Source organism: Zootoca vivipara, chromosome 10, assembly GCF_965207765.1.
Source record: "Zootoca vivipara chromosome 10, rZooViv2.hap1.1, whole genome shotgun sequence".
Classification (NCBI taxonomy): domain Eukaryota; kingdom Metazoa; phylum Chordata; class Lepidosauria; order Squamata; family Lacertidae; genus Zootoca; species Zootoca vivipara.
The window spans coordinates 42,348,239-42,373,910 of NC_142593.1; the positions used below are offsets into that span (position 1 = coordinate 42,348,239).

Consider the following 25,672-nt stretch of genomic DNA (forward strand, 5'->3'; position numbering starts at 1 on the left):
GTTTCTCTATACCAAACTGTTTATTTAGCGAAATAGTCCTGAAGAGAGAATCATTCTACATACTGCGCTTTTATTTCACATACTTAAGGAAAGGCGGTGGAAATAAAAATGCCAAAAAGTGAGGGGGGGAGGAGCCCCACATAGATGTGGACATGAAATTTCAAAGACCACACTAAAGAAAAAGAGACATACCCCCCCAAAAAAACCTATTTCCCCACTTCGTTCTTTTTTGGGGATCTATCCAATGTACATTCTCCTGCGCAAGAACTGTATTCCCCCACTTATTCATCCATCCATCCATTCATTCATAGATGACTTGCAGAGAAGAACTGACCAGCGTGGATCATCCCCCGCAAAAAACAAAACAACAAAACTTTAAGCAAAATAAAAGCAAGACACACACACACACACACACACACACACCCCAAAAAACGACAGCAACAGCAAAAACAAATCAGGACATGAAAAAGTGGCAAGTCTTTGGATAATAAATAATAAATTACTTTTATAATTTTTGCAATGCGAGAGCAAACAAACAAACAAAAAGTATTTCCTCCTCCCCCCTCTTTATTTCCATAGAAAGAGAAAGAGTGAGAGAGAGGGGTGGGCAAAAAACCCCAGTCCATTAAAAAAAAGCACACATTTTTTTAAAAAACATTTTAAAAAAACCCAAGAACTATACACATCTTTGGGGAAAGGGGAATGTTACTGAACGGACGCCAGTCAAAAACAGAACCCCGAAAGACGATTCTTTTTTTTCTTTTCTTTTTTCATGTGTGGCCAAAAAGAGGTATACCTTGTTGCGAATGAAGGTTTAAATTGGGATAGATATATATTTATATTTATATTTATATATATTTTTAATAAAAAAAACCCGACTCCCTCCTTTAAATTAAAAACAAAAACAAAACAAAAAGAGTCACTGGAGAAGTGGAGACTTCAGGAGAAAAGGATGGATCTCGACAGAAACCCACCGACCCACTCGGGAAAAGGGAGAAAGAAAGAGGAGGAGGAGGAGGAGGAGAGGGCAAAGCTACAGTACATGCTATTGGAGGGACGAGACCCAGGCGCTCCAAGACCCTTCTTGGGGGGAAAGGAAACAGAGAAATTCCAAACCGCTCGCAGCTCCAACCACCTGAAGAGCTTGTTCTGTCGTGAGATGGTTGGGAGAGTGTCCTTCCTTGATCTTGGGATAAGCAATTTATCAGAGCTCCTTTTAAAGATATATATGTGTATGTATATATATATGTATATAATTTTAAAGGTTGGTTTTGTTTGTTTGTTTTTTGGCAAGGGGCGAGGCAGGTCTAGGAAGAACACCATTCGAGTTTGGACGGTCAGACGAGGCGTTTTCTGGGCGATGTTTGTTTGTGTGCAGTCACTCAACGATGCCATTTGAGAAAAGTTGGCTATCCCTGGGTCCGTATCCTCTTGCGTTTCACAAACGTCTTTAAAACAAAAACAAAATCCTTCTTGATCTCCCTACGATCCTTCTGTGGGGGGGTGGACTGTTATTATTTTTTAAAAAAGAACGAAAGCATTTTCATTTGCTTTGTTAAGAGTATTATTCTAGTAAGATCCCGATGATTGTCTTCACAGTGTTGCTACCTTATCATTGCAAAACGAAACAAAAACGAACGAACAAAGACTCCCCAGACAGTTCATGGAGTTTTTCTTTTCTTTAGGTTCATGAACACGGTTGTGTTTAAATACTTTTCTTCTTCTTTTAATTTTCTAATTTCTCTTTCTCCTTCTCTCAAAGTCCCCAAACGTGATAGCTTTCCCACTCTCTCCAGCAGGGGGCGAAAAGATTTGAGGACCTCAGCACCGCAAGGAATGTTCCTCATGCCTCAATAGGGCTGGCTACCATGCTGTTAGGTGTATCCGGGAGTTGAGAGGACATGGATGCTACCTCACTTCCGGTGGAATTGGAACCTGGGCCTCCTTCTGAAAAATTAACCTGAGAAAGAGAGAGAATAAACAGTTTACAAAAAGAAAAGAAAACGCCTATTTCTCTGGCTTTCAAAATATCATTGCATTTCTTGTAAACTGCTCAGGGCAGAGACCTTATGTTGTACATTTGTGACAGCATTATATACATAAATACCATCACTAACAACAGTAACTCAAATAAAATATAATAAATAAATAATAATAATAATAATAAATTCCTTCCAGTAGCACCTTAGAGACCAACTAAGTTTGTCATTGGTATGAGTTTTCATGTGCATGCACACTTCTTCAGATACCTGCATGCACACGAAAGCTCATACCAATGACAAACTTAGTTGCTCTCTAACATGCTACTGGAAGGATTTTTTGTTTTGTTTTTTTGTTTCGACTACAGCAGACCAACAAGGCTACCTACCTGTAACTAGTAACTCAAATAGTAACATTATTTTATGTTCTACCAATTTTTATAGCAGCCTACCATTTCTACTTTTTGCAACCACAGTGCGGGAACAGTGGGATACGACATATTTGCAGGAATTCATGTGAGGATCGACTCTGGTGTCACCCTGATAGTACATCATTACCTCAGAGTAGATTTGCGAACATTCCAAATGGAATGTTTATCATTCAGGAAATGACACACAGTTAGGCAATTAGTTCTGAAATTAAAAAAAAAATGGATGGAAAATTTAAAGTTGAACAAATCCCACATGAATGAAAAGCAAGGAATTTATCAGTGAGATTTTGGAACAGCTTTGGGTTTTGTAAAATGTTGGGCTACTGGAGCTATTTATAATCACCGCCAGCATTTTATATCAGCAGGAGAGAGAGAGTGAGTTTTAGTGTTCAGTGTACTTTGCCCACAGCAATCATGTAAGGTCAGTATTATGCCCGCCCTTCAAAGAGAGACTGAGGAAGAACAAAGAACGGAATAGAAGAGTCTTCACCAACCTTCTGGTGCCATCCAGATGTTGTTGGACTCCAGCTCTCATCAGCCCCAGACAGCAAAGTGAATGGTCGGAGATGATGCCCAACAACAGCTGCAGAGTACCAGATTAGGACACATGCAGCACAATCCTATACAACCTTACCAAGAAGTAAACCCATTGACTTCACTCACATTTCCTCCCAACTAAGTGTATACTCAATGCTCACAGCCCTAGCACAGTTCAGGTCTGAGGTTGAATTGGAAGTCGGGTTTATTTATCTTTTTGATTCTAGCTACCACTTTTTATCACTATACTACAGAAAACTGTATTTTATATAGTATTAGAGCTCATAATACTCATATGTTTGGAGCATTGAGCAAGCAGTCTGATTTGGGGTGAAAAGATCACAGAATTATCATCATTGTTTGCAGTGGCAAAATTTGGGATGTGGATACTTAAACGGGGTGTCTCTGCTCCCCCACCCCCAAGAATTTGCGGTGTACAGTTGTATCAGTTCTGTCTGAAATGTTTGCTGCTCAACTTACGGTAGATAGATGTTTTCTGGGGCACAAACCCACAAAACAATTCTGCACAAAATTTCCATATGCTAGTATATACGGATAAGTGCAAATTTAGCTAAATTTTAGAGGGAAAGCTGCTAAGCAAAGTTGTATCTAAAATATTATATTTCAGTTCAGAAGGGAGAAAGCGCCAACAGATCCTGGTGCAGAAGACCTGTTGACTCAGGTCACCTCAGTCATCCCTTAACAATGAGCCAACAGGTGAGTTTTATGATGGCTCAGCTCAGAAGGGAGCCTCCACATTAGGCCCAAACACATGTTCTTATCTGCTCTTTCTCTAGGTACCAGTAAGAGCTGATCAGAGCTCTGGGAGGTTTTTACTCTCTAGTGCTGATTAGATCTTGGAACAGGTCTTCTGCAATCCACAGTTCTCTGGATCAGGGTCAATGAAGACTATTCTAAGGATGCAATCCTATACATACTTACCTATGAGCAAGTCCCTTTTGACATGAATAGGACTGGCTTCTGAGTAAACACAACTAGGTTAGCACCGCTTGGGTATTTTCACAAGAAAATATGGTAAACTAGACGGCAGCTTTAAACAATTCTAGTAAAATCAATGTGCACCTTTTCTAAATAGCTTTTCCTGAGCCCAGTGAAGGAGAGGCAGAATACAAACATAACATATACATCAAGCAATTGTGGACCTACATACTGTATATAAGTGTAGAGTGTGTGTTTTCCTATGTACACCCAGTATGCAACCTTTGGGAAGGGAAGCTGCAGCAAATAAATGCACAGCAAACAGGATTGTTCAATATTAATAATTACACAAAGGAGAGTTAGTCAAGTAATGGATAAGGCTGCAATCCTACCTGCTGGTAAGCATCACTGGACATAGCAGAATTTACTTCTGAGTAAACATACCTAACATTGTGGTGTAAGGCGCTTGAGTTGTAAACAAGAAAATCCCAATTCAAATAAGGCCTCAGTCACAAAATTCTCTAAGGGCAGTGGGGAGGAGGGGAGCGATAAGCCAATATTTCTCCGCCTGAGTCCCTCAAAAATAATATGGTGACATACTGACCTACCTCAGAGGGTTGCTGTAAGGATTTCAGATCAATGTTTTGGTCACACTTATATAAATGCTATTACAAGCATCACATGATTTCCCCCCCCCCAAAAAAATGTTATTTTGTGAATGAAAATTGTAGCATGTGAAGCAAACCCTCCATGCAGCCAGTGGTGAAATGTTCTGCAGTTGGGTACAAGTTCCCAACTGCAAAACACCACTTCTGAAGGACTCAGATTTCAAATAAATAAATAAATAAATACGGTATATGCTGCCCATCTGACTGCGTTGCCGCAGCCACAAAAAAATAGTAAAAATGCTCAAATACAACTAGGAAAAGTCTGGACACTTCGTCCTATGATTTAAAAGAGGCATGCAGATTGGAAATGCCATTAAAATCAATGGACTGGAGCCACACTTTTTGCCCGTGGCCTTCAATGCCCAGAACTGTCTTTCCATGAGGAAGCAGCCCCTTCCCTTCATAAGGCAAAAAGTAAGAATCCCAGTCAATGTCAATGCTTCCAGTTCAATGCCCTGATCCAAACTGAAATTGAATCTCCTTGATGCCCGTAGAATTTAGTGCTAAGTAATATAGGAACAGAAGGAAAGTGCCTTTATAATGAGTCAAACCATTGGCCCATCAAGTTCAGTGCTGTCCACACTGAACCTCTGAAGAACCGCTGCCAGTCAGACATAGGACATTCCTATCTGGAGGTGCCAGGAACCTTCTGCAAAGCAGATGTTCCACCACTGAACTACGCCCTTAAATGCTTGAGCACTACAGATAATTGTAGGGATTGCAATCCCTATTTTCCAAGGAATAAGCCCCATTAGATTCTATAGAGCTAACTTCCAAGAAAATGTGCATAATAGTTTAAATCCAAGTGACCCTTTGGTTTAAACTCAGCTGTGGATTGAGGCCTAGTTAGGTTCCTAATGATAAAACTGCTATCTTCTTTTGGGTAAGATTTTCCATATATTGGCTGGAGTCCAAACCCATTAAATTCAATATGAGTTCTTCCATAGATTTTCATCCTAGATGCTGGCTAATTCTTCCCAGTGTGTTACTGATTATTTAAGGTATGTTGCAGTGGATTTCTACTTTGCACCCCAGTGGTAAACACATGGTTTAGAAGTAAATCCTATTGAACTGAATGGAATTCATTTCTGCACAGTGTTCAGACTCGGAGTCCTCTGTTTATGTGTGCTCCACTAATCACACAGGGCTCCTGTGAGAGTGGGCTTCCCTATGCACTGAAGTGAATGAGGAGGCTCTTTGCACATGGATAGACGTCCTCTCGGCTCAGTGAAACTGGAATATTATTATGGATGGAACTAATCCTTTGCCTGTGAGTAATCACTGAATCTGAGAAAAAGAATGAACAAGAAGCATGGCTTTCAATGGGGTGCTATGTACAAGTATTTCTTTTGTCCCATTTTCACCTCTGGTTTAAACACTACAAAAGCCTGCTTATGAGAATTACAGTTTCAAATTGCTTTCTATTCTCTTAAAAACAGACTGCAATCTACCTCCTATCAAACTTCAGCAAGCCAACACCCCGCAGTGGGAATTAAGAAGAACTGATGGTTTCTATCGGGTGTGAGGATCAGGGCCAGCCTAATACATTTTCATCTTCCAAGCAGCCGCACCATGCAATCCAAAAGGAATGTCCCACAATCCCTTGCAACACCGCAGCTGCTCGCATTCTGAGAGTCATGTCCCAGAATCCTCTGCAGTACTGCAAGGGATTCTGGGTGTGTGTGTGGGTCACCTCTCTGATCACAGACTGCTTGCTTAGCACCCCTAATAATGTTACCCCAAGCAATTGCTTGTGTAGCCCAGTTAGGTGTGTCTATCTGTAAAGCTCAATATTGGTAATAAGAAGATTTTAGACTCTGTATTGAGGCCCTGCATGGGGACATGAAATGCCTCCTGACTTCATTTCAGTTCCTTTAGCAGATGCCTGATAAAAATCATTCCAAATGCAATTTTCTCCCCACCCTACGCTTTTACCCATCTTTGTCATACTGACGTAATTTTTTTTTCACACCGTATCATGTCCTAGAATCTTCCATTGTATCTCCCTAGACTCATTTCCTCCCACAAAGTCTATCCATCTCCTCTATTGTTAAAAGCTGCACTGAATGGTTTAAAGCAGGAAAATTCTGCCTGAGTACCAGGAGACACCCAGAACAAAGCAGGGAAAGAAAACAGCCTCTACTACCCTAAATCAGAATCAAGTAGCCCATCCAAGGTGGCATAGTCACAGCACATTGATCACTATTGAGTTTATTCTATTTTTACCATCATTTGTATTTTCTCTTTCAATAACAAGAAAGTCTGGAGATCTCTAAAGGCATTTACTCAGAAGTAAACTTCCCCAAGTTCAGTGATACTTAGACTGCAATCCTACCAAATGAGTTATGGCATAAATTGTGACACAATGATTCTTAGTGGAATTGTTTTGGGCATTGTTCTCTAGAAGAGTTAAAACTGTCATTTTTATAAAAAGAAGAAGAAGAAGAAGGACTTTGCAACATATATTTTCCAAAACAAATCTTTATACTGTTATATTTTGGGGAGACACTTTGTGCACCCAATCATTTGATGTTCTATCATTGGTACTACGAAGTTTAATCACTGAAAAACCATTCATAACATACCTTATTATTTTTAAGATCTGGTTTTAACACACTTAGGCCAGGAAATTGAGTTAAGGTTGAACTTCTGTCCTTAAATCACCTGGTTGGGCTTAAGTATTGCAGATGATATGGTCCCATATGAGCTGCCAAATGATGTAGGCATAAGGAAGTGAGTTAAGAACAGAATTGATTGGTAAATTCCTGTTGGCTTTTTGGTGAAAGCCAGCCCATTAATACTATGCAACTGTTGCACGTTATTATATAACCACATTTAAAAAAAAAATCATGAAAACAAGACAAAAGCATCGATCGATCCATGGAAGTTCAGAAATATATACTAGCCATGGCATGTAAAATGAAAAAGAAAATGCAGACAATCAGGCTAATATATACATTTGCACAAACTGTGCCAAAGGCTAACATTACAATTTGCAAAAGTAATTTATGTAAATAGGAAATATGCATTTCACAGGAAAAAACAGGGGCGAACCTTCGTAATATTTTATAGAAGTGTACATATTTAGAAAGGCGTGTTCATTTTAAACACTGTTACCTTCCAGACAATACTTCAAATAACTTTTTAGATTTATTAGACTCTCACCACCATATTTCAGCCCCACTGTACAACCCAGTGGAAGCCACACACCCACTACCGGTACCAGCATCCTATTATTAGGATAATAATAATAATAATAATAATAATAATAATAATAATAATAATAATAATAATTATTTGGTGACAACTTGCAGGTGCTGGTTTAAATGCCAATAAACTTAAGCATTTTAAGGATCGTGGGCATAAGCTTGGCGTTTGACATTGTGGTTAAATGGCTGAATTTGGTTATGGGAAACCCAGGCCATAAAGGAAGCCTAGCTGGTCATAAAGGTCAAAAGCGGGAGAGAGGAAGGCTTTCATGAGCTTTCTCACTCTAACGCAGACTAAAAATTAGATGAATATTAGAAAGCACTTTGTGTATTGTGGAAAAGAGGTTGCAAACCACCCCACAGCTAGCCTGCTTAAATGCCACTGGCATCAGTGGAATACAAGTCTCCTAACTGTGAGTAGGATGGCAGCTAAGGCTTCTAAAGCCTTCTGGAAAACCTATTCAAATTACTAGGAGCCTTTAGGACAAATTCATCCTATGATTTCTTACTAAATAAATAACATAAATCCTGCAAATATGGCTGTGAATAAAGTACTGCTTTTTTTGAAGGGGCGGAAAGCATACTTCCATTTTTATTTTTTAGATAATGTATGCTTCTGTCACAGGATAGGCCATCTTAAAATAGGCATTTCATGTGTGGCAGAAGAGAGGAAGCCTCTTTGCAGGGATGCCTGCAACCTGCTTTGAAATGAGCCAAGGGGACATTTCCCCTCCCAAATAATTGGGTATACCTTGCAGTATCAAAAACTGCTTTTACCTTGGTTTTTTTTTGTATTGTCCAATACAGCTACTGCTGCTAATACCACTGCTACTGGTAATAGCACCAAAATCGTCAGTATGTGTGCTGCTTAGCAAATGTCCACAGAGCAAGCAGCTCTGCGCTTAAAGATAACTGTGAGGCTGGCATGAAGATGGGCAGGTGGGGTAACCTATACAATCGCCATCAGTGGCTCCCTCCTCCCTCCTTCCAGCATCTGGGCACAGGTCTAGGGGCTTCAGATAGGAGTAATCTATGGGCACTGCTATCTCATACAAACCCTCAAGCTGCAACCCGAACCCCAGTTACCCGGGAGTAAACCCCGACTGAATCCAGCAGGATTTAACTCCCGAGTAGACGTGCTTTTAGGGTTTGCAGCCTAAAAGCATCGAAGTGGAAGGATCTCTGGTGGGGACGTGAGTTGACCTCCAGGTGTTTTAAACTCTGGGGCTGGGAGGGAAAGGGGCGCGCGGGGGGTCTTAAGCAGACGTACAAAAACTTTGCAGGAATAATCTAGAGGAGAGTCGCGCTTGCCTTTGCGCGCACAGTGGCCCATTCATCGCAGCCGGGAACTGACACTTACGAGTTGCTGAAAAGCCGGTTGATCTATGTCACTCTGCAAGGCGAAGTCGCTGAGGACTTTCCAGGGCGGCTGGTAACTCTGCACCTCCACCGGGTTCGCCTGCAAGCCCCCGTCGTGTCTCTCCGGGCTGGCCGCCACCATGGGAGTGCCCGTCATCCCTTGGATGTTCTGTAAACAAGGCAGGCAGAGGCGGTGAGGGGCCGCGCCGCACAAACCGCGATTGTCTCGCGGCGCAGAGAGTCAATAAACTCCTTCTCGGGCTTATCAAACGCTCGACTCTATTGACTTTGTTAATCTGCCTTTCGCGGAATTTCGTGTGTTATTATTCTTAAAAAAACAAAAACAAAACAAAACCACCCACACCTCTCTTTGCCGAGTCGATTAGGCAAAGTAGATTAGGATCCGTTTCCAGTCCTGATATGTGTGTGTGTGTGTGTGTGTGTGTGTGTGTGTGTGTGTGTGTGTGTGTGTACATCCCCCGCACGCAGTGGAAACATGTCTGTTTCCAAGTAGGAAAGGTGCATACTAGCACTCCATGTTAGGTTGCTTCTCTCTCAGGCAGTAAAGCCCAGCGATCTTAGTGGGGTTTATTTTTGGATTGTCCTGGTTATCTTGAAGGTTTCCAATAAGGAAGAGGCGGGTAACTCAATGGGAAAGCCACAGAGAAGGACAGGAGGCGAACAACCTCGGACAAATAGCACGCTTCCCCCAACTGCTAATTACATTACTGGTACCGCATCTCCGACTTATTCCACATCTATTTATTGATCCCTCTTAATGCCGCCACACTGAATAACACACTTCTTCCCCCGATTGCTTAAGCGCTGAAATTCACGTCCAGAGCGTAAAAGCTGGAGATCCGAGCACGAGATAGGAGCCCCTAGACTAGAGCATGGGACAACTCTAGAGCCAGCAGCTTGACGGCCTTCAGGATCACAGTGTGGGTGGGGATACATACACACCACTCATATTTACCCAGGGGTAAGTCTCATTGACTGAAAGGAGTTACTTACACACACACGTGCGTCGAAGCCTGGAGCACCCTTAACGCGTGAGAAAATGCCACCGAGGGTTACTCGGGTCCCTTTGAGCGCCATCGAGCTTACTCCCAGGTAAGTGGGGTTAGGACTGAACCCTTTTCTGTGAATAGTTCGTAGTGGCGATACACACTCCGGGTATTTTCCTCGTGGTTAAGGGAAGTAACTCCTGGAGGTTGACAAGAGTCAAGCCGAGTTGCTCTACAACACCGCTGATTTCAACCGGACCTCACTTCGGAGTTAAGCCCCATGATCCGGAGTGGGCATTTACTTTCAAGTAAACATCATGCCTAGGCATCATTGATCCTCTAAGTTTAGATGGGACTGCAATCTTACAGCGGGATCTCTAGGCCAGTTGAGCAGAAGAATTGGGACTGAAGCCGATTCAGTTCCACTCGCTTTTTTAGGACGCAACCGGTTTAGGTCCCAGTCCAACCATTTCACAGAACTGCAGCCTTTCGGGAGATTCGCCTCACTTCTCACCCCGGCATCGATAAGACATTGAAATGGTCTTCGAGTGAGATTGAACTTTCCAGGAAAACGTGATCCGCAACGAGGATCATTTCCAAGGATCCCTGCTTATTTAGGTTGGAATGAGCTCACAGTTTCCTGGCTAACCACCACTATACTTTGTGGCAACGAATCGGGTGTGGAGAAATAAACTCTGCAGGTATTTTAAAGGCTTTGTGTCCAAAATAACTTCCTAAATCGGAGCAACTTAAAACACTTCAAACTGGGGTTTATTACATTCCACCGCGGCAATACGCAAGTAACGCAACGCTTTAAACTTCCACTTAACCAGATAAGCAGTCTTAACAAACACTAATAGCGGTTCCTTTAAGCAACACAACAATGGCCTCGGCATCACCAAGGCCTAAAGGGCAATGGATGGGGCGAAAGCGGTTGTTTTGGAATATATGCTCGCTCGTTATTCTCATCTGCCGAAACTCTGTTGTTTCGCTGGTGCTAAAGTTCGATCTCATTGGATTTTAAAAACCAGACCTTAAGTCTGTTTACTCGCAAGTAACTCTCGTTCCGCCCAACTAGACTTCATCCTAGATCCACTTACCTAGGAGTATGCCCTACTGAATGCCGTAAGACTTGCTTCCGAGTAGACATGTATTGGGGCAGTGCTGTGAGCATGCATAGGATTAGAGCATTACGTGAGTATTTGGCCTAAATCCGGTAGTTGGGAAGGACACATAACTGCGTAGGCAACTAGAACCAGAATTTTCTTTCTTTCTTACGAGTAAACCATGTATAGGATTGGTCTGCGCGACTTTCATGTCTAGAACCAAAAGGTGTGGCAACAAAATAGGTCAATCCTACACACAGTTACCCGGAGTATGGCTGTAATATTAACCTTAATATTAACCTTAATATTGAGAGTAAGAGTAAGCCACATTGAATTCAACAGGGGTTTCTTCTAAGTAGTCATAGTTAGGATTATGCTGTAAGCCTCAGGGGGTTCCAGTTGGACCTACTCCCGAGCAAGCTTTAAGTCGAGTGCACCACTATGGCATTTTGACAGGCACACACTTACTAGGTAATAATTGAACGTCGGAGGGATTTACTTTCGAGTAAATAATATCCGCAGGAGTCTACTGCGAATTTCTGTTGAATTCAATAGGTCTTCATCGCATTTCGCTTTGAAATCTGCTTGCCAGAACTCGACAATAACTAGGTAGGACTGGCATCCGTTCATAGAAGCCCACTCTATTGATTTCAGTACACCTATTCGAATCGTCTTTCATTCGGCAAGTCAATTGAGAGCCTTTTAAAAAGGGGATCTATCCCTTCCCTCCTGCGACCTTTACCTACCACCCCCACATTGCTGTTATGTATCTTAGACCACAAGAATGTAGGAATTACCCAAAGACTGGTATCTGTCTCTGGAACAGTCCCAGCGCCTTCAGTAGAACTACTCTAGAGTAAGGCAGTTTGTAAAGTCACTGTAACATGTACTTTAAAAAAATTAAAACCGGGGGTGCTGTGGAATATCAGGATGTTGTTGTGGGGTTTCTCCCTACAATTAGACCATTTATTTTGCTGCAAGAAGTAAATAAATGCGCACAAGCAAGAGTTCACGGACCAGTTTCCTAAACCCAGCAAGCTATTGAAGCCCCGCCCCAATAAAACCCAGACCCTTTCTAGAGGCGTGCTACTTTCCACAGGCCAGGATTCAACAGGTGAAGCGTCCCCTTATCTCTCTGTTCGATTGCTGTGAAAGGCACAGAAGGATGGGGACCTTCTCTCTCTTTTTTCTGCTGGCTACAGGGAGCCCCGCTAATTGGCGTTCTTGACAGACACACTCATTGGAAAGTAATGCACACATGCGCACGAACCTATTCCCCACCCACCCAAAGCAAATCAAAAGCACCAAGGCAAGAGAACAGCCACGCCCACTAACCAAGAAAGTTCCTCGTTCGGGAACTGGTGCCCCCTAGAGGCCAGGAGGAAAGACCTCGGCAGCCACTCACCGTCTTGTCGTTGGGTTGCTGCTGCTGGAGCTGCTTCATCATAATGCTCCTCTTTTTGTCCTTGCAGCGCTTGTTTTGAAACCAGACCCGGATGACCCTGGGGCTGAGTCCCGTCATTTCCACCAGTTGCTCCTTCATGAGGGCGTCGGGCCTGGGGTTGGCGGCGTAGCAGGTCCGCAAGGTGTGGAGCTGCTTCTCGTTGAGGACGGTCCGGACGCGGGTGGTCTTCTCCGGCTGCTTATGGACATGTGGCCTCAGAGCCGGTTGCCTGGCAGAGATAGGTTCTGCTGTGGAGGGTGGGTGGGGGAAGGAAAAGGAGGAAGGAACAGGAATCCCGTAAGTGGCGGGGGAGGGCGAGAAGATGCTGACACGCAACTTCCTGGGGGGCCAACCTCGCGGGGATAATCACTACCTGGACGCCCATCCATCCACCTTTCTTCAGGAACCAACGCTAATGCAAACAATGGGAATTCCATGCAATTCCTCTCTATCAAGCCCCTCAGCTTTTTGTGGATCACCTTAATCCTCCACATTCTCACAAGTGCCTCTCTGTTTCCCCCATTGTTTCGATTGGTAGCTCCTCGCGGACAGGGGACTGTCAGCGGAGGAGCTGCTGTCCAAGGTACCATATATGGCGCTCTCTAATGAGCGACGACGATTGGGACCCTCAAGCCTTCGGATCTCGGAGGTGGGGGAGCAATACTCATTCTATTTTGCTGACTGGAGGAAATTGCCAGTCATCCAGTTTCGGTCGGACGTCTTGCCGGCCCACCTCACCGGGAACACCTGCGCAACCCGGTAGTTTCTCTCCCTGTCCACCCCGCGTTCCCCACACTGCTTCCAAAGGTTTTTGAAAGCCTCAGCGCGCAAAGGATGGCTGAGCTCTCAAACGTGCGCGGGGGGGAGGAAATTCAGCTGGGGGAAAAAAATCAGTGGCGTCGATTTTTCCACTTCAATATATTTTTGGATTGTGGAAGGAAGCAGATAGTCATATAATCTGGGGGCGCCATTTCACAGTTCTCGAGGAAGAATCACCAGGGCTTTGGAAGGAGCGCGGAGACGGCTACCACCAAGACCTCCCTCTCTCCCTCCCTCCCTGGCGCCACTCATACTAGAGTCTTAAAGCTCAAATGGATCAATTGGCCACCTAGTCCCTCACCTACCCTGAACCATCTGCCACTTCCGGGTTAATGGACACAACAATGCAAGCCACAGCAAACAACCCAATTGCCTCCGTCGAAAACTCTCCCCCAGGTCCTGTTTATCTATTGCTATTAGCACCTCATGGATTCTCCTCCTGTCCAATGCACCATTACACAGGCTTTCTTTCTACAGCTCCCGACTTTCAACGCCTCCCCCCCCCCAAGTTTAGCTGCATAAAAGCTTGCTTTTAATAGCCCGATTCTAGGCATGTTTAGGTGGAAGGAAAGAAACCTCAGTAGAGCCAATGGGGCTTGCTTATCCAGATCTAAATGGACACAAAACTACAGCCTAAAAATATGAAACGGTGGGGTTTATATCGAATTTTAAAATGAGAACTAATAGACTTGTGTGTAGGAAGCAGTGACGGCGAAAGTGAGTTAGCTAAATTGTATAGTTTTAAAGTGGGTGAGTCTGTCAACGCTGTCAAAAGAACACACTGCTAGAAAATCCAGAGCAAAATAAATGTTCTAACAGTTTCTCGTTTTTAAAAAATGCAGGTGACACTCTTAAGGCTGCAATGCTATGAACAGAGATTGAACATCATTGAAGACACTCAAACCTGCTTCCAAGTAAACAGCCAAAGAGATTGCTCTATAAAACACTCTCTCATTGGACGGAAGGTTGCAGTGCTGGTTACTTGACAGTAAGTCCTCCATTGGTGAATGGAGCTTACTCTCAGGTAAGTACACAGTAGATTGCAACCTGGGCTACTTCCTTAGCAGAAAAGTCCAAGTAAATGTGTTGAGACAAACATACTCTAATGCAGCATTCTGAAGTTTTTGCTTTCTTGGAAGCAGGTGCCACTGAAATTAGTAGAACTTCCTTCTGAACATTTATATGTTGCAATAATGTCTACACCCCCATCTCTCTTTTTTGCCTCAATATCAGACAACAGATATAAAAAGACACAATTCAAAATACAAAAAGGCAACCACGTATCAAACAAAATACTTGAGCTAATATTTTTATAATGAATTCTATGTGTTTGTATCTAAAAATGCAGAGTTACGGGGGGGCAGAGGTAATCTGATTATTTCTTTGTGCACCACATTTTTACTTGCTTTTTCCATAATACTTACTCCCCTTTCAAATTAGTCACTGTTTTGTATTTGGTATAACAAGGAAGAAGTGGGATTTCATATTTGGAGACACGCAAGACATCAACTTGTTAAACCCTTACTGCTCATTCTCATATATTATTTGGAAGGAAATGCTTTTGAAATCTAGTTAAGACTATGGGACTTGCTTCCAAGTAAAGTGCAACAATGGATTCTGAATTAGGAGTCCAACAATGATGCTTAAACCTCTTATTAAAAACCAAGGAAAGACTACCCTGGATTAAGTTGCTAAAGATTGGCACTGTAAATAGTGTTCTTGCTGCCCCCCCATGGTAGGGCAGGAGGGAAGGAGAGACCAACAGAAAGACTTAAAAGTTACAAGCTCTTGACTGGGAATTCTCCAAGCCTGTCTTGTTTTGTTTGCCCTGATAGGGTGGAAAAATAAATAAGGCCCATTCCCTGAAGCCTAGACAGGACAGGCAGTGGTCCTGAAATGTTTCAAGTCAAAAGTAATCCTAATGAAAAAGTAAGGCCAGCTCATGGGTTGACTCTAAAGTTTTCAGCTTGAAATTCTCACCCAAACCACAGAAAGCTTCAGGAGGAGAAGGCCGAATCCCTTAGAAGGCCAATTACTGAAGATTAGCTTGTTGACAGTTTTAAATTACAGCTTGAAGTGGTGCCTGTAGTTATTAGTCTCTCTTTTTGGAAGCTGGCTCCCCCTGCACACTGCATACCCCCCCCCCAATGTTTCATTCAGAATATGCCTGGCTGGGAAGAGCCTAAGCTCAATGAATCATCTGGATAGGGGGACCCATTGCTGCTTCTCTGCTCTCCCCTGCCCTATTTTTTATTTCCTGTTTCCCACCCCCCTTGCTTTCCATATTTTCTCAGGACATTTCTAATGGGGTAGCAGGATCATAAGCATCTTTACTTAGAATAAAGCCTCAGTGACTAAGACCAACGTTAAGTGCGACAAAAGTACACAACATCTGAATCAATTGTGCCCTCTGTAAAAGTTCCTTGCAATGCAAGGTACACTGTTCTTATCTTCTCTTTCCCTCCCACCCCTACTGTTGTGATATTTGTGTACTTCTCTGTCTGCTCCTTCCTCTTGCTTTGGAAAGATAGATTGCTGTGATTACCCAGCACACATACTTGACAGCAAAAGCTACGTACACAACATATACATAAATATTTCGATTTCTATTATATTGATTGAAAGTGTATTACTTCTCTGGCAATTCAGTCGTAGTAGAGCATAGGTATTACTCTTCTTGCCCTCTGTACTATGGCAGACTTCATATCTTTTTCAGATCAAAGGAAAGGAGGATTGATCTCCCATAAAACAACATGGTCCCATACACCAGCTTACTTCCACTGATTATAACAAGGTTCGCTCTCCAATAAGTGGGCATAGGAGGACGGCCTAACAATATAATCCCAAGCATGTTTACTTAGAAGTAAACAAAAACCCCACGCAGTTTAATGGTACTAAAGGAGCAATCCTATACACAAGAAACTGGCATAAAGCCAGCCAGTGTAAATTAAGCTAGGATAAAGTACACCAAATCCAAACTTCATTCAGGAGTGGGGCTGGCTGAGATGGCCTAAAGCTGGCAGAGGGAAAACAATAATATGGGTTAAACCACTCTTTCTGCTGGTTTAATTTACACCAGGCTGCCAGGTCATGTGACTGAGCTTGATGGGTATAGGATCCATTCTAAATCCCCTCTTTCTGGTCCCACCCACTCCCACCCCCTTCTGAAATGCCCCCTTTTAAGGCCTTATACTGGCACAGCTGGGGAACCCCTGGATCCTAACCCCACCCATCCCAGAGGATCCCACTATAGGATTGTTCCCTAAAGATGCAATTCTATGCACACTTCAAGTGTGTAGTATTGCAGCCTAAAGGTGCCGAACATGTCTACTCAGAAGTCAATCCTATGGAATTCAGTGGGACTTGGTTTAGAATAGAAATGCAGAGGTTTGCTCTATGCATTTCAAGGAAGGGGTTTAGGGCAACAGCCTTGATCTGATTCACTGATCTGCTTCTGCTCTTGACAATGCTCATGTCTTGGACCTAAATACACAAGCTCCATCGATATCAATGGAAGTTCCTACTGAGATTGCAATCTGTTCCATTAAAATTAGTGGAACCCTTTTGAATGAACATGGATAAATCTGAGCTGCATGCCAAGGTTTAGGGATCAGGGTGCAAAGTTGTTTTACCAACGGATGTTTGCAAGAGTAGAGTTTTGGGGTTATTTCAACGGAGATTCTAAGCAAGTGAGTTTCACTGAAACCCTTTTGGACCATGAGAGTTAATGGTTGCAATCAAAGGGAAGTTTAAGAGGTGGAAAGCTGCAATCATAAGTGTGCTTGCTAGAGAAAAAAGTTCCATTGGACTCAGAGGGACTTAAGCCCTGAGCAAACATTCTTAGGATCCTGGCAGGAAGTCTCACTGCGCTAAGGGGAGTGTACTTCCGACAAGCTCGCTACCGGTTTGGGCATCATCTCCCAGCAAAGTTAAGCAAACTTCTTTCCTTTTATTTCAACGAAGGGCCCATCTCTGTTGCTGAGCTGAGCTTGGTGGAGATAGCCAGGAAGAGTGCAATCCTTTACACGTCTACTCAGAAGTAAGTTCTCCCCCGAGTTCAATGGCGCTTACGTTTACCCCTAGGTAAGTGGGTGTAAGATACCCCGCAAGCGGCAACCTCTTATATGTTTACTCGGGAGTAAAGTGTTCAGAGGTTTGCAGATTTTGAACACGTGTGTGTGTGTGTGTGTGTGTCGTTCTGCTTCTTGGTGTCATTTTGCCATCGGAAACACGGGGATCTCGTGTGCCTTTTCTCCAAAACTCTCTCACCTCTGCAAAAAACAAAACTAACCTCTGCGAAGCTGGTATCAAAATGAATACGGGGCTGGGCACATCTAGGAGGTATTATTAGCCACTGATGGCCGGGAACCGCGGGTGGGGAGGCAACGGCAGAAGAGCTTGGAGTGGGAGAGAAAACACATATATGGAACAAAGGCCCGGAGGGACCCTCCCTCCCTTGCCCTCCTCCCTCCCCTGCCCTCCCCGAAGTCTCTAGGAGGGGGGACCGGGAAGTACCTGCCATCTGCAGCGGCCTGGCGGGGTGCAGGGGGCTGAGGGGGTCCCCAGCTCCGAGGCTGGCCCTTTCCACCACGTCGTGGTCCGCCCGGCAGAAGAGGCCGTCCTCCCGCAGCGCGAACTCGTCCCCGGGGATGAGCTGCCGGCTGCAGGCCACGCAGCGGAAGCACTCGATGTGGTACACTTTGGAGCGGGCGCGCATCACGAAGTCGTTCTTGCTGAAGCCGATGTTGCACTTGGCGCACTTGATGCCGTATAGCCTGAGCCCAGGCCCCGTCGAGAAAAGGAGTGGTGCGGGGTGGGATTGGGGATAAAGTGGAAAAGAAAGGAAAAGAAAAGAATACGGAGGTGGGGTGGGGTGGGGAAGGAAGAGAAAGAGAGAGAAAAAGAGAGAGAGAAATATTTCACTCCGGCCGCCCCGTCGAATCAAGCCAGTCATTCTTTCATTCACGTTCCAGCCTCCCACGTTAGACAGCAAGCCCAGCACGCCTTCCAGGTCGCCCCGTCTACCACTGGCAAACCAGAAGCTCGCGAAAATGGAAATCACAGCGAATTCGGTTCCTACCGACTTTCCAATGCGAGTGGCTTCTGAAATTGTACCGTGTATGCGCTCGGCCCTTGCTGCAGCGAAGGGGGGGGGTGTTTTTTAAAAATAAATAACCGTACATGCATTTGGGTGTTGATTGGTTTATTATACTTATTATTATTATTATTATTATTATTATTATTATTATTATTATTATTATTATTGGAGGGGTGTGGTTTTTTCTGTTTGTTCTCTTTCGCGGTCTCTCTTGGAGGGGAATGGGAGAAAAATCTGCCCTTATGCACAGAATGGAAGAAACGAGGTTGTTAGAAACTTCCCAGCAACCTTTAAAAACCAGGTTAGAAAAGGGGAAAGTCTAACTAGAATAGCAAGATGTTGGGGGGCCAATGAACAACGGGGGCTGCAATCCCGCGAGTTCGCCCTGTGGAGTGCAACGGTGCTTACTTCCGAGGAAACGCCTCCAAGATTGGAGTCACTTTTTTATATACTGTATACTTCTGAGGTAAATAATAATGCAACCCATCCCGGTCCTGGACAGGGTGACTTTGGAGCAAATCCGACTGAGTCCAATGGGACTCCCTTCCTTTTAAAAGATTGCAGTTTTTTTAAAGCCGCTTCTGTGTCTCGTCACACCAAAATTAGAAACAAATATTGCCAAAGAGAAAATGGCAGCTTACCCTTTTATACAATGAAAAGAGGAGGAATCGTGACACTTGGGGAAACTTATTACGGGGGCGTCCTATTTTATTGGGAGGCTAAAATGCAATCCTAGAACCAACCCTGCCCTCCAAAAACCGCTCATCAAAAAGGAAGGAAAAGGCTAAACTCGACTCTTAAAATATAAACAATCAAATACAAAACTCAGGAGTAAAAGAGTGGATCTGGAGTCAGTGAATCGCGGCCACCAATATCCTGGCAATACTGAGAGGCAAAACCTTCGGCCTGCCTTTGCTTCCGCACCTTTACGCTCCCGGCTCTGCCTGTTTACTTGGGTGTAAGTCAAGTTCAAGGGGACGCTCTCCCAGATCGCTACCAGGCACTGCAAAGGCTTTTCCCAGAGAGGAAATTTCTCCGGGGAGAAACAGGCGCGTGGCCGCGAATAAACCCGCAGCTCTAAAATGGTTTTCTTTGGACCGCTTGAGCAGCTGTTTTATCCGCCCCTTCCCCATTTTCCCCCATATAACCCCCCCCAAAAAAAATCTTAGCTGCCAGCAACTCCTGGTGGTCTTTGAAAGAGCCCTCTTGAAATCAGTGAGAAATTTCTTCAGAATAGTAAGTTTCCCAAAGTAAGACTGGGGCAGAGCGAGCCTATGTATGCACGTCTACCCAGAAGCAAGTCCTATCGAGTTCAGTGGGACTTACTTCCGGGAAATGTGTGCAGGATTGCAGCCTAAGGGCGACGTTCGCCTTCTGTTCCAGAATCTCCAACAACAAATCAACAGAGAACTCTCAGTGGCGCTGAAAAGCTCCCGTAGACCACGAATGAAGACATAGGAGGTCGCTTTTCTGTAGAATTCAGAATTTATGAAGACAGAGTCTTCGGCTAGGCTTTGATATGGCTTCACATTGGACCCATATGTACACATACAGATAATCTGCATATGTTGTTGATGTGTAAGTCCCTCCTCTTAAAAGAAGAATATAGAGGTGGTGGCGCGGAAATAGCAGGAGGAAAATGCTTAATTTTAAAAGCTCAGCTACCCTGATTCTATGATTCCATAATTCTACACGCTTCTCTATTAGTATCTCAATTTCAGGCTAAAGAATCAAAGCCCCCCCCAACTCGCTTCTGCCCCAGCTAGACAAGGACACGAAGGGCAAAAGAGCCAGCTCAGGCGCCAGTCGGGAAAGCGTTCCTTCTGAGCCAAGGCAAGTAAATCCTGTTTGAAAGAAGGCGAGCAGCAAAAGGCTGAGATCCTAACTTAGCACACGGACTTGCATGAAAGGAAGCCCTGTTGCCCATCAATGGGATTTGCTTTCCAAGTCACTCTGTCACGGGCAAGACTATCTAAAGTTGCCATCCTAAACATATGTTCTGGGAAACTAAAGCCCTGGTGAGGAGACAATGGCGGTTACTTCTGAGTAACGCAGTGGTTTACAGTCGGGGTGCAGGGATCGCCGCGTGAACAAATAATATATAATATAAATTCTTTTTATTAGTATTAGTATTGTGTCGGTCCTAGCGTTTTCTTCAATATATATATATTGAAGAAATTCTATATATATATTAAGCATGGGATCAGAGTGATCTTTCACCATGCTTTCACTTCCGAGCACCTGATTCTCGGGGAGCTGGGAATCAGCTTTGCCAAGGAATCCCTCCTCTAGACCGAAGCCAGCTGAACAGCCGGGTCTTCTGGACAAAGGCGAACTCAAAGCAGCAAGGAACTCGGTCTCGCCTCGTTGCCAGTCTTTCCCGGGAGTGGGGAAGTGGGGCGGGGGAGGGCTCTCAGGATTGCAGCCGGGCAACTCTGTCTCCTCAGCAAGGAAGCCCCACGGATTTCAGGAGGACGAGCCTCCGATTAGGAAGCTGCACTTTGAGAACCTCGAAGGACTTCACAAGGATCCTTCTGGCTCAGTGAAAAGAGACTGCCCGAGAAAATGCTGCTGTTCGCCTAAAGCCGCGTAGGAACTTCTCTTGCCATTTCCTTGCCAAGGGACCTTACGCAGGAGAATTTCCAGGTGGATCATCTCTCCCCTTAGCCCTTCACCCAAGCTTAGGGTTGCCCAACCTTTGCCCCCTCTGCAAAGATCAAATGCAGCAAAAGGACACAGTAGCATAGCGCCGTCTAAGTCAGACTCCCTAAAAAAAAAAGGCTGTTCAAAAAAGGAGCCCCTCCCCTTTGCTCCCCCCTCTTTAAAAAGAAATAAAGGTTTCCTTATAATGTCAGCAGTGGCCAATTGTGCCCCCCCCCACACGTGTGTGTGTGTGTGTATGTAATCAGCTCTCAGATTTTCATGCCAGGTAGGAAGCCGTTCCATTATCTAAATGTACCGATTGTTCGCCCACAGATGAGGGGCAATTTGATCTCCTCTGTCCAATTCATCAAGGCAGATAAGATAAGAAAAGAGAGTCAGTTCGAGCGCGCCCAAAGGGTTAATATTTTAAAAGATTAAATGTCATGTTTAGGGGTTTTTTTTTTTTGCAAAGCCCCCCAGTCGAAGAAACCGCGCTGCATTCAGGAAACAGAAGGGGACTATTAATTATTATTACCACTAATAATCATCATCACATTTGTTTACCATGCTTTAAGGAGCCATGGGCTGGCAGGAGACGGGGAGTAGGAATGGTGTTTTTTAACTGAGCCCGTGTTGCTATTTCCCTGTTGTAACAGTTTTTTTAAAATATATATATTTAAAAATATATATTTTTATGTAAATGTAAATCTATATGTAAATCATACACGCAGTCATGCAGCTGGGAAGCAAGCAGGCCTCAACGCCACCACTTAATTTCAATTATACTGATATTAGTTAGAGTTGAATGGAGGAAGCTTTGGGGGCGCTTAGTTTAGAGAAAGGCAGTTTGAGCCATCTTAAATGGCAACGTATTGTCGCTGCCGCTCCCCTCCCCCAAAATAATTACACACATTACCACGTTTCCAACAATCGAAGAACAACCTAGATCTCACACGCATCTCCTCAGAAATAACGACCACTAATTTCAATAGCCCTTACCGCCGAGGAGCACCAGATCTTTACCTGGTGGATCTTTACCATAATCAGCGGATTACTGCGAAATCTTGCAAGTAATTTGCCAGCATGGATCTGAAAAGTCCCACGATCCTGTATACATTTCCTTTAAAGCGAGTCTACCTGACGAGGAAATCCGTTTTTCAAATTACTTTAGATTTGCACCCTCGCAGCCTATTTATTTTACACATTTGCTCACAAGTGTCAACCCAAACTTACTTAGGGGGAAAAAAAGAGTTGAAATTGTGTGGGGTTTTTTCCTGGAGGGGGAGAAAAAATTACCTCTCAACTGTATATACTCAGTGATAAGACGCAATTCTCATTTTCCACCCCCCCCCAGTGAGTTTGCACTGCAATCCTAGTTAATTTCCCACTGAACTCAGTATGGTTTGACACTCGATAGGAACGGAACGAGGCGCTTGTACACACGCCTAAATAATCTGACCCCTGAACGCATTTCCTTGGCACTTATAAGGGGGAAAAAACCATTTACATCCAAGTAAGCGTGTTTACGTAGGAGATCGCGGTTTCATTTCTTTTAAACGGGGAAGAGGAATTTAAAGAATTGGGTTTTTTGTTTTGTTTTTGTTTTTACTCTCCCAAACCTTATTACAGATAGAAAATAAACAAGGCTCAACTGGAACCGTCTCTAACTGCAACGCGACCAAAGAGGCGGGTGATAGGAAAAGGCAAGCTTCGTACCTGATATAGTCTCTCTTACAGTAGGTTTTCCCATCCCTAACAAAGCACGTACAAGTCTCGTCCAAATATTGGTTGCATTCTGCGCACTTCAAGCAGGCCGCGTGCCATTCCAAATCCGGGGAAACTCGCAGAATATACTGATCGTGGATTTGATTGCCGCAACCGACGCATAGGGAAATCAGCCGTTTTTCTGAAAGGCAAATAATAAAAGACATGATTGACTGACCGTTTGCTCTCCTACGGCGATAAACACACTTTATTAGTGTCGATCACCCGCGTAGGGCTGCTACTCTTTGGGAGCGCGTTGCTGCTGCTGCTGCTGCTGTTGTGGCGTTATATGGGGAGGGGGGCAGGGAGGAAGAGAATGATCGCAGAGAGTGTGCGAAAGAGAGAGAGTGAGTAGCATTTTAGGATGGTAATTGGAGTGTGTGCCATCAAAGGCTTCCCTCATTTAGAGAGGAGGCGGAACGCACATTCAAATGAAGGCTGGCAGAATTCTAGAACGCGCACATTTTACGCACCTTCCAACGCAATCAAAACATCCCCTTTTGACAATTTGTTCTTTTGGAGGGTGGTGGTGCTGGTGGTGGTGGAATGAAGGCGTGTGTGTGGTGTTATTAATTTTGTACCTCTAGATTCTGAATAGGAGAAAAAGAGGGAAGTTGGTGGGCTGGGAAACAGAACGCGCCGGTGACGCTTTCTCTCTCTCTCTGCTCTTAAGAGTTTGATGCAACCGGCAGGCTTTGGTTTGTCAATTCCATTCCTTTTGTCAATTTCAATCCCTTTTTCGCTAAAATGTTGGTTCACTTCTGTAGGGCGGAGGTCCTAAAGACCGACCTGGAGCGCTGGATGCTTAGCTCCATCGGAAGCATTATTTGCTTGGGAGGGAACCCCGCCGAGCTCAGAAACCCATTCCTTTCCAAAGTAGCGCGCTTCTTTTAAGGGTAGCAACCCACACTTCCCACGCTTTAAATCATCTGCTACGGGAGTATGAATGGATCCAGTTGCACTCCTGGCCCCCAGCCCCGCCGCCGCAGCCCCCCCACATCCCAACACTGCGATTCCTCAATACATTTAAAGGAAATCCAATCCTATTGTTTGGGTGCTTGTTTTTTATTTTAAGGAAAACAGACTTCCAGCAACTGTCTCCAGGATTTTAGCACCGGAGCGGTCGCCCTGAACGGGATCCATCTACCGCTGCCTCTGACGCCCGACCCCCCCCCCCAATCCTCCTTTTCCACACTCTCGCCTCTTCCTTCACGACTTTTAAGCCAGAGGCTCTTCTCCCAAGCCACCGAGATCGCTCCGGAGGCTCCGACACCCTATCAGGCGAAGCGGCAGCCCGCCAGAGGCTGCGTCCTCCACCGCTCCCGCCTGCCACCGTGGGAAGAAAGAACTTGTCCTCCCGCTTGCCATATGACCAGTGCTCAAGAATAACGAATAACGTCTTCCTTACTTTTCGGTGGGTCTCCCATATCTCCCATATCTGTAAGAGGGTATAATGTCCACAGTGAAATGGTGCACGGTTGCGATGGAGCTTCCAAGAGGTAAAAAAAAACCACAAACACACACACACAAAAACAAAACAAAAAGCAGACAAGCTGTCCCTTCTTGGAAAGCGGGAGATGCTGTCAAATGGAAAGGAAGAGAGAGGCTGCTTGATCTGTCGCTCTGAGGATCAGTCCAAGGAGCTGGGATCAAATTGGTTCCTTTATTACTAGGGTGATGTTGATGAGGAGCCTTTTAAAAGAAAGAAGTCGGGTCGGGGAGTAAGAGAGAGAGAGAGAAGGGAAAAAAAGAGAGAGCAGAAAACGCTCCGTGCACCCGCGCAGGCCAACTCCGGATCGGGAAGCGAGTGGCAGAGGCGCTGCAGTGTGCGGGACTCAGCGCGCAGCGGCCGCCAGCCTCTTCCTTATCTCTTACTCAAACTTCTCTGCTCCAACTCAGCTCCATCGCCATTGGTCGACGTAGGCCTCGGGGACGTCAAACCAGCTCGCCTCTGATTGGACGCAGGGAACACAGAAGCAGCTGTTCTGATTATCATATTTCAGTGGCTGCTGTAGCCTTTGCTGGGAGGAGAGGGAGGGGGGTGCTTGGAGAAAACCTGGGCAGAGCCAGAATCTTTTTTTAAAAAGAAAAAAGAAAAAAAAAGCTGGACTTGGGAGAGAGAATCAGAGGCAACTTTTACACTCCTCATTTGATTCCCCCCTACCTTATAACTCTCCCTTTGCATTTTTGGTTCCACACTCCGCCCCTTCTTTTGGTACCCTAAGGCAGGCAGCTGTCTTTCAGCGCTCTCTGGTTTTAGTGATTTTTAACCTCCCTTTTTTAAAAGAAAGAAAGAGGAAGAGCTGAAACGTTTATTTCTCTTAACTATCCCCCCCGCCCCCACGGAAAAAGGAAATTGACCAGGCGTGCGGTCAAATATTGGGGGAGTGGGGAGAGGAGGGATGGATTAAAAACCATGCAAATCTGTGTTATGCCGCCAAAAGGGGGGCAATAAAGGCTTAGCTGCTGATAGATTTCGCAAGCTGTACTTTTTTTTTTAATTATTCTCTCAGACGGGGAATCGAAGCGCCAGCGAGGCTTCTGTTGATGGAGGCGTTGACCTCGGGTAGGAGCTGTCTATAAAGGCTTCTGCACTCTCCCACCCACCCCGCTCTTCGAAAAGAATTGTTTGTGTCCCCTCCATAGCTGCCAAGTTTTCCCTTTTCTCG

General features: G+C 44.6%; 1 protein-coding gene across 1 annotated transcript; it reads right to left on the reverse strand.

Moving 5' to 3' along the window:
* Positions 1-152: 152 nt before the first annotated feature.
* On the reverse strand, positions 153-24,890 carry ISL1 (ISL LIM homeobox 1). The gene is made up of 6 exons (XM_035100864.3): positions 24,412-24,890; positions 22,956-23,145; positions 18,014-18,273; positions 12,641-12,927; positions 9,124-9,291; positions 153-1,960 (listed from the first exon to the last, which is right to left on the reverse strand). The coding sequence occupies exons 1-6, from the start codon at positions 24,437-24,439 to the stop codon at positions 1,844-1,846; spliced, it is 1,050 nt and encodes a 349-aa protein (XP_034956755.1). The 5' UTR covers positions 24,440-24,890; the 3' UTR covers positions 153-1,843.
* Positions 24,891-25,672: the final 782 nt, after the last annotated feature.

Coding starts and splice junctions, on each gene's coding strand:
- ISL1 (XM_035100864.3), bottom strand. CDS start 24,439: ATGGGAGATATGGGAGACCCACCGAAAA. Junction 18,274..22,955: donor TGTAAGAGAGACTATATCAG/GTACGAAGCTTG, acceptor GCCTGGGCTCAG/GCTATACGGCATCAAGTGCG. Junction 12,928..18,013: donor CAGGCCGCTGCAGATGGCAG/GTACTTCCCGGT, acceptor CACCCTCCACAG/CAGAACCTATCTCTGCCAGG.